This window comes from Camponotus floridanus, unplaced genomic scaffold, assembly GCF_003227725.1.
Source record: "Camponotus floridanus strain SB8 unplaced genomic scaffold, Cflo_v7.5 scaffold288, whole genome shotgun sequence".
Taxonomy (NCBI): domain Eukaryota; kingdom Metazoa; phylum Arthropoda; class Insecta; order Hymenoptera; family Formicidae; genus Camponotus; species Camponotus floridanus.
Window position 1 is genome coordinate 117,657 of NW_020229423.1, and position 10,027 is coordinate 127,683.

General features: G+C 29.4%; 1 protein-coding gene across 1 annotated transcript; it reads right to left on the minus strand.

Moving 5' to 3' along the window:
- Positions 1-309: 309 nt before the first annotated feature.
- Positions 310-9,337, minus strand: LOC112638328. The gene is made up of 5 exons (XM_025409826.1): positions 9,320-9,337; positions 8,793-9,061; positions 5,917-6,233; positions 4,609-4,732; positions 310-543 (listed from the first exon to the last, which is right to left on the minus strand). Exons 1-5 carry the CDS (start codon positions 9,330-9,332, stop codon positions 310-312), a joined length of 957 nt encoding a protein of 318 aa, XP_025265611.1. The 5' UTR covers positions 9,333-9,337.
- Between the last annotated feature and the right edge of the window lie 690 nt (positions 9,338-10,027).

The following is a 10,027-nucleotide window of genomic DNA, read 5'->3' on the forward strand; positions in this document are numbered from 1 at the left end:
ATATTACCACCTTTTTATTGCAAAATACATGTAGCACACTGCATACTGCACGAAATTACAAGATAAAGTCCGAACCGAACACACATAGTCTCGCGCATATATGCGTGGAAAAATAACAAGTAATTCCTTATAAATTCTCAAAGTATTCATAGTACTGTCGCAAAGTATTCATTAAAATGAACTTATAAAGAATATTTCAAGACGAACTGATTATGAATAATTCTTCAAGAATTCTTCAGATATTCATTTTTATAATTCTACAAGTATTCTTTAAAATGATTTCTCTATGAACTTATGTTCACCTTTGTGCTATCTGGGAACTTCCATCTCGTAAGTGAATCTCAATCGCTCATGGTAATTATTAAAATTCATTAAAATTTTTTCCATTCCCTTACGTGGCACTATTGCAAAAACATCGTCTATAAATCTATAGTAAGTGAGAACAGTAAAATCCAATGAGTCTAAGCATTGTGTCTCAAGATCATCCATCACCATATCAGCCAGAATAGGTGACAGCGGAGAACCCATAGGAGTGCCGAAGATCTGTTCATAAAAACGTCCGTTGAATGAAAAGCAAGTTGAGTCTAAAATCATTTCTATTGCAAATAAAAATTGAGATAAATTAAATTTAGTGTTTTTTGCAATATCGTCCCAGCGCTTTTTTATGGCGTTTATAACTAAATCTTTGGGGACGTAAGTAAATAAATAAAAATTAGCGTCACGTTTCGTAGTAATAGCATCAAACGCAAATTTGATAAATTTAAGAAAGATAATCAATATAAGTTGTTGAACTTTGAGATCGAAGATCAAAACATTAATTTAAGGTACCTATATAACAAAATCAAAGACATTGAAAAACATCTTTTTGAATGCTTACCACATGATTTAGTAACTAATTTTTTTGAACTAAATAGACAGAGACTCACCTCCTTTGACTATAGTATAAAAAACAACTCGATCAAGAAGTTTAACAATTTGAAACAAAAATACAACAATTGTGTACATCCTTTTTCAAACATTGACAGGTCTAACAAGTAAACCTCGGGGAATGTCAGACGCCGACTTTTTTCAAACTTTTTACAGTTGTTTCTTATGTCAAAGTATGAAGAAATTTGCCGTCATTTTTAGCTCAAATTGAATTTTTTATTTTTAAAAAAATTTTTTTAGTTTTACGCAAATTTATACATGATTTTACACATATTTAAAACAATATTTCTTAAGGGGATGCTGTACTCGACTGTATTATCGACAAAATTACCATTTTCGTAGTTCTGGTCTTTTGTCGCAATAATTTGACAGAATTGAAAATATTTATGTAGGATTGCAATACATACATAAATAATCCTAGGAAACTCCGATTTTATATGAAAAACGAGAAATAATTATAAAATTACAGTTTTCCTTATCCATTTTATCCTAATATGGCGTCTCGAATTGTAAACGAACTGTCAACTCGTCATAATATGTACTTCATATAAAAGCTATATAGTTTGTATGATCGTAAAAACAAGTTTGCTTGGATCGAATTATACGAAAAAACATTGTTGAACCTTTGAAATCGAAATTAGAAGTTAAATATAAAAGTATAGTATGTAGAACGATTCGTGTGTATGTATGCGTGAGTGTAGGTAAAGTGGAGTAAAAAATAGCAACAAATTAGTTCCAGGATATTACGATAGAAGATGTTCCATCTCCATCTCCATCTCTCTCTCTCTATTTGTATAAGTTATATTGAACAATAAACAACTAGATTATTTGTTCACAACAATCGACATAAATCACATACATCACTTGTGATCTTGTATATACGTATGCACATATAATTGAACGTAGTTCTACATTTGAAAAATAAGTATATTTTAATTGATAATAAGAATATTTTGAATAAGTATATTTTAATTTTAAATAATATTTAACATAAAGAAAAATTTGAAAATGAAAAAACAATAATTTAAATAATAATATTTAATATAAACTTGAATTTGAAAATGAAAAAACATTAATTTTAATAAATAATATATAACATAAGGATGAAATTGAAAATGAAAAAGCATTAATTTTAATAAATAATATTTAACATAAACATGAAAGAATAATTATAATTATTATTATACTATTTTTATTTTTTTTCAAAATATTTTAATTATTATTAATAATATTTAGTGTTTCTATATTGAGGAGTGTTTTTATATTTAGGAGATATGGAGACAAAGGATAGGGAGAAAAGAATATGCTTTGTGTATCTTTATAATTATTTACACAATATATTTATTCATATATTATATATATGCATATATTTCAATATATACAAAGTTGTTATTGTATATTAGTACCAGTATATAAGTTATTATTTATAAGTAATTATTATATTACTTATAAAAACTTATAACTACTTATTTATATAACTTATAATTACTTATAAAATTAAACACAATTTTTACTGTACTTGTACAGAATAACACTCTACATTAAACACTAACCATATATAAAAAGTTTATTTTTTCATAATGAAGATTTAGAATTTTTAAAGAAAACAAAAAGACTGCAAAATATTATACATTATTATAAGTAATTATATAATTACTTATAATAACTTACAATTACTTATTTATATAACTTATAATTATTTATAAAATTAAATATAATTTTTACTGTATTTGTACAAAATAACGCATCGTACATTAAACACTAGCCATATATAAAATGTTTATTTTTTCATAATGAAGATTTAGAATTTTTAAAGAAAACAAAAAGACTGCAAAATATTATACATTATTATAAGTAATTATATAATTACTTATAATAACTTACAATTACTTATTTATATAACTTATAATTATTTATAAAATTAAATATAATTTTTACTGTATTTGTACAAAATAACGCATCGTACATTAAACACTAGCCATATATAAAATGTTTATTTTTTCATAATGAAGATTTAGAATTTTTAAAGAAAACAAAAAGACTGCAAAGTATTATATTGTGAGTTATTATAAGTAATTATTATATAATTACTTATAATAACGTAAAATTACTTATTTATATAACTTATAATTACTTATAAAATTAAATATAATTTTTATTGTACTTGTACAGAATAACGCACCGTACATTAAATACCAGCCATATATAAAATGTTTATTTTTTCATAATAAAGATTTAGAATTTTTAAAGAAAACAAAAGGACTGCAAAATATTATAAATAATAATTACTTATAATAACTTATCTAAATCTTTATTATGAAAAAATAAACATTTTATATATGGCACAGTAAAAATTATATTTAAATCATACAGATAATGGAGAAATGACAAATATCAAAATAAAAACTTAATAAAGTAATGAAACGAAAATAAAAATTTATACGGTAATGAAACTAAACATAATATCGCATACAATACTTTGTAGTTTTTTCAATATTCATTTTTTCATGAAATTCTTCTTTTTCATTTCTTCTTTTTTTTACAGAAAAGGAAGAAGTGCTTCATTTATTTAATATTCGTACTAAATCTTTTATTCTGTTTAGTTATATAATTATAAACTAATATTATTATTAATTCTTAAGATCATGATCCCAAAGATCATCATCTAAATATCAATGACTTTTTTTTTATGAATAATCTTGTTTTATGTATGTTTCTTTCAGTTGCACTTTTCCTGCATTATGTCACCATTTATTCTCTTTTACTATATTTATTATAAGTTTATTATAAGTTGACTCGAATTATACATATAAATGCATTAGGTTGATTTGTAAATTTTATTTGTTCCTATTATTTAAAATAAAATGAATTAGCGTCTCTCTTTTTCTTTTGATCACTATTTTATAGTATTGTATTATGAATGAATTCAGCAGAGAAAAATCGCTTAGTAGCAATTCAACGTAATCGGTTTCTTTCAAATCTAACAATCAACGTCGAACATCGAAAGAATATGACAACAATTTTCTCTGCTGAACGCGATCCATGCAGGCAAACTATTTTGTTTTACTTTTATCTAAAAACAATAGAAATATTTAATCGCTAATTTAATGATTATAAGAAAAAGGCTGTGTTTTTTTTTTATACATGTACTAGTGATAATACAGCACAATGTAAATATATATGTATTGCTACACATATTTTAGTACTGCCACCGGCGTAGTTTTAAAAGTTCCACCGATGCGGACTCTGCCACCCAAGAGTGACAGTCCCAGCACCCATCGGCGTAGATTTAAAAGTTCCACCGATGCGGACTCTGCCACCCAAGAGTGACAGTCCCAGCACCCACCGGCGTAGTTTTAAAAGTTCCACCGATGCGGACTCTGCCACCCAAGAGTGACAGTCCCAGCACCCACTGGCGTAGTTTTAAAAGTTCCACCGATGCGGACTCTGCCACCCAAGAGTGACAGTCCCAGCACCCATCGGCGTAGATTTAAAAGTTCCACCGATGCGGACTCTGCCACCCAAGAGTGACAGTCCCAGCACCCACCGGCGTAGTTTTAAAAGTTCCACCGATGCGGACTCTGCCACCCAAGAGTGACAGTCCCAGCACCCACCGGCGTAGTTTTAAAAGTTCCACCGATGCGGACTCTGCCACCCAAGAGTGACAGTCCCAGCACCCACCGGCGTAGTTTTAAAAGTTCCACCGATGCGGACTCTGCCACCCAAGAGTGACAGTCCCAGCACCCATCGGCGTAGATTTAAAAGTTCCACCGATGCGGACTCTGCTACCCAACATATGGCAGTACTAAAATATGTGTAGCAATACATATATACACATGTATTACATATATATTTACATATGTATGCATATAAGAGGCTAAGACAGCATCAACTAAATACGACGGCGATTGCAAAGAGCTAGTGTTACAGAGTCGATGTCATCAGGGGCGACGTATGAAATAAAAGAAAACGATGTATGAAATAAAAGAAAATGTACATACAAATATGAAAGTAAGTAACTGCATATTTAATTATTGCATACTTTTCTTTTTACTGCATGCAGATCATAGACATAACATAGACTGCTCATAAGGTAGCGAAGAGTGTCCTCCTGAGAGAAAAAAATGATAGCATGAAGTTTATTTGTATTTCTATCTTTTTCTGGTGTACGCGTGATGCAATTTCAAGTTAAAAGTCAATAACTTGAAATTGCATCACGCATGTGTGTCAGAAAAAAACAGATACACAAATTAATTAATGCTATCCTTTTCTCTCAGGAGGATATTCTTCGCTATCTTATGAACAGTCTATGTAAATATGTCTATGATGCAGGTATAAATAATACTTGGATTTTTAAAATTTGTGAAAAAAGAGAATATGATAGAGAGAATATTATATTAGAGATGTCCAAACTTTTATTAAAATATTGATAGGTATAGTCTCTCAGTTCTAAATATTTAAAAATATAATTAGAATATATTTACTATAATATTTATCTGTTATTATTTGTAATCTGAAAATCTATTGTAATTATAACATTTTTCATTTATTCTTTTAATTCATATTTATTTTTCATTACTAATTTGATATATGACGCTAAGACATTTTATGTTTTTAGACTATAAAAACGTATGTTCTTATTGTATTTCAGAAAATTAATCAAGTCGTGCATATAGATGAAACAATCGCGCAATTTAAATATGTGTTTAAAGAACAGCAAGTCAGACAGAAAATTATTTGAAAGAAAATTGTGATTTATATCATATTTATATTCGTCAAAATGATTAATCTGTAGATGCAATTTCAAGTTAAAAGACTAGCCAAAATTGTAAATTTTAGAAGAAAATGCAACTGAAAAATAATTATTTTTTTATCAAAATATGTTAGCAATAAAAGTTTATCCATAAAAAAAATCCATAAAATGAAATTTAAAATTTTTTTCTAGTAATAAAATTTAAACGCAAAAATCGATTTTAAAAAGGTCTATACATATGCGCGTAAGGAGAAGAAAATATTACGTTCGAAGGCGTTCCGTAAGGCGGTGGTTGCGGATGAGTCGGTGCTCCGTAAGGCGGTGGTTGTGGGTGAGCCAGTGCAGCAAAAGGCGGTGGTGCGCACATAAACGGCGCTGCATAAGCCGATGGTGCGTAACTCGGTACGTAAAACGATGGTATTGGCGATGGTGCCACATACACAGGTGGTGCAGGAATACGTGTCCTGTATTGCGCTTTGCGTCTTTGATATTCTTCTTTTTTTAATTTCTTCCTTTCCTTGGCGACTTCCCGACGCACGACTTGATTAATTCTCTGAAATATAAAATATAAAATAAGACAATAGAAAGACAAGAATAAGACAAGAAAATACGTTTTTATAGTCTAAAAACATAAAATGTCTTAGCGTATCATATATCAAATTAGTAATGAAAAATAAATATGAATTACAAGAATAAATGAAAAATGTTATAATTACAATAGATTTTCAGATTACAAATAATAACAGATAAATATTATAATAAATATATTCTAATTATATTTTTAAATATTTAGAACTGAGAGACTATACCTATCAATATTTTAATAAAAGTTTGGACATCTCTAATATAATATTCTCTCTATCATATTCTCTTTTCTCACAAATTTTAAAAATCCAAGTATTATTTATACCTGCATCATAGACATATTTACATAGATTGTTTATAAGGTAGCGAAGAATATCCTCCTGAGAGAAAAGGATAGCATTAATTAATTTGTGTATCTGTTTTTTTCTGACACACATGCGTGATGCAATTTCAAGTTATTGACTTTTAACTTGAAATTGCATCACGCGTACACCAGAAAAAGATAGAAATACAAATAAACTTCATGCTATCATTTTTTTCTCTCAGGAGGACACTCTTCGCTACCTTATGAGCAGTCTATGTTATGTCTATGATCTGCATGCAGTAAAAAGAAAAGTATGCAATAATTAAATATGCAGTTACTTACTTTCATATTTGTATGTACATTTTCTTTTATTTCATACATCGTTTTCTTTTATTTCATACGTCGCCCCTGATGACATCGACTCTGTAACACTAGCTCTTTGCAATCGCCGTCGTATTTAGTTGATGCTGTCTTAGCCTCTTATATGCATACATATGTAAATATATATGTAATACATGTGTATATATGTATTGCTACACATATTTTAGTACTGCCATATGTTGGGTAGCAGAGTCCACATCGGTGGAACTTTTAAATCTACGCCGATGGGTGCTGGGACTGTCACTCTTGGGTGGCAGAGTCCGCATCGGTGGAACTTTTAAAACTACGCCGGTGGGTGCTGGGACTGTCACTCTTGGGTGGCAGAGTCCGCATCGGTGGAACTTTTAAAACTACGCCGGTGGGTGCTGGGACTGTCACTCTTGGGTGGCAGAGTCCGCATCGGTGGAACTTTTAAATCTACGCCGATGGGTGCTGGGACTGTCACTCTTGGGTGGCAGAGTCCGCATCGGTGGAACTTTTAAAACTACGCCAGTGGGTGCTGGGACTGTCACTCTTGGGTGGCAGAGTCCGCATCGGTGGAACTTTTAAAACTACGCCGGTGGGTGCTGGGACTGTCACTCTTGGGTGGCAGAGTCCGCATCGGTGGAACTTTTAAATCTACGCCGATGGGTGCTGGGACTGTCACTCTTGGGTGGCAGAGTCCGCATCGGTGGAACTTTTAAAACTACGCCGGTGGCAGTACTAAAATATGTGTAGCAATACATATATATTTACATTGTGCTGTATTATCACTAGTACATGTATAAAAAAAAACACAGCCTTTTTCTTATAATCATTAAATTAGCGATTAAATATTTCTATTGTTTTTAGATAAAAGTAAAACAAAATAGTTTGCCTGCATGGATCGCGTTCAGCAGAGAAAATTGTTGTCATATTCTTTCGATGTTCGACGTTGATTGTTAGATTTGAAAGAAACCGATTACGTTGAATTGCTACTATGCGATTTTTCTCTGCTGAATTCATTCATACTACAATACTATAAAATAGTGATCAAAAGAAAAAGAGAGACGCTAATTCATTTTATTTTAAATAATAGGAACAAATAAAATTTACAAATCAACCTAATGCATTTATATGTATAATTCGAGTCAACTTATAATAAACTTATAATAAATATAGTAAAAGAGAATAAATGGTGACATAATGCAGGAAAAGTGCAACTGAAAGAAACATACATAAAACAAGATTATTCATAAAAAAAAGTCATTGATATTTAGATGATGATCTTTGGGATCATGATCTTAAGAATTAATAATAATATTAGTTTATAATTATATAACTAAACAGAATAAAAGATTTAGTACGAATATTAAATAAATGAAGCACAAATAATAACAGATAAATATTATAATAAATATATTCTAATTATATTTTTAAATATTTAGAACTGAGAGACTATACCTATCAATATTTTAATAAAAGTTTGGACATCTCTAAATATAATATTCTCTCTATCATATTCTCTTTTCTCACAAATTTTAAAAATCCAAGTATTATTTATACCTGCATCATAGACATATTTACATAGATTGTTTATAAGGTAGCGAAGAATATCCTCCTGAGAGAAAAGGATAGCATTAATTAATTTGTGTATCTTTTTCTGACACATGCGTGATGCAATTTCAAGTTATTGACTTTTAACTTGAAATTGCAACACGCGTACACCAGAAAAAGATAGAAACACAAATAAACTTCATGCTATCATCTTTTTCTCTCAGGAGGACACTCTTCGCTACCTTATGAGCAGTCTATGTTAATCTGTTTATGATCTGCATGCAGTAAAAGGAAAAATATGCAATAATTAAATATGCAGTTACTTACTTTCATATTTGTATGTATATTTTCCTTTATTTCATACGTCGTTGCCCCTGATGACATCGACTCTGAAACACTAGCTCTTTGCATTGTCGTATTGTCGCCGTCGTATTTAGTTGACTCTGGTGTCTTTGACTCCGTTGAATTTTGCGTAATCTTTTGCATCGTCGCCGTTGCTTTTGGCACCGTCTTATAAGTGGATTTGCGGAGATTTATCTCAGACTTCGCAATCGGAGAGAGAACATTTTTAACTCTCTCCATTGGTTCACTTCTTCCTGAAACAAATATACATTAATTAATATTTACGTATATGTGTCTATTAAACAGATTATTTTATAAAATAGTCTTTAATTACTGTCTTATTACTATTACTGTACTTAACCAACAAATATTGTTATAATTTACGTGGTTATTTATACTGTTTCTAATGATACTATTATAACAGCTAATAAATTTCTATACTAATAAAAAGTATCTACTGATAAAAGTACTACTAATAAAGCAATATAATGTTTATACGAGCGTGTACTTACGTGTATTCATCATGCGACGGATGGAATATTACTGCGCACTGCGGTTATCTTCCAGACACGTTCGCACTTGTTTCGGACACTCGCTTATCACGTGCACGATCCGACGTTGTCACGTGTAACATATATATGTGTCGTGTGACGAAGAAGCCAACGAACAACATTGTATAATTAGACAATTCAGTAATTGTATAATTTTATTCGTAAGTATTGCTAATTTTTTTTGTGATATTACGAAATATTATAATTATGTACAGGGCGTTTAATTTTAATCGCCCACACAGTATTTCAAAAAAATTATTATTTTAAATTTATTATTAATTTTATTCTCTTACAGCAATAAATACGAAATGAAAGAAGATTTAAAAAACAAATATCCTTCCCGCCTCCGAATTTCTCGAAAAAAAGGATGGGCAAAAAGGTATGTTTTGCATAATTATAAAAGCTTGTAGGCAGAATAGTTATGGTTGCACTTCTATTATAAAATTTAGGTACAAATAAGTAATCATATATTGTGTATCGATATATCAAATATCAAAACTTGCATATATATATATATATATATATATATATATATAAAATATATATCTTATAATTTTTAAAAATATCTTATTATTTTTAATTTAAAAATATTTTATTATTTTTAATTAACAAAATTAAAGTTTTATTAATTAAATTGTATAACATTAAAAATTATAATTGACTTAATAA

What these genes read in the sequence shown, in the direction of transcription:
- LOC112638328 (XM_025409826.1), bottom strand. An exon ending in ATATACATACAAATATGAAA is followed by an intron (nt 6,234 to 8,792) that starts GTAAGTAACTGC and finishes TTTATATTTCAG; the next exon opens with AGAATTAATCAAGTCGTGCG. An exon ending in TCTTCTCCTTACGCGCATAT is followed by an intron (nt 4,733 to 5,916) that starts GTATAGACCTTT and finishes CACATATTTTAG; the next exon opens with TACTGCCATATGTTGGGTAG.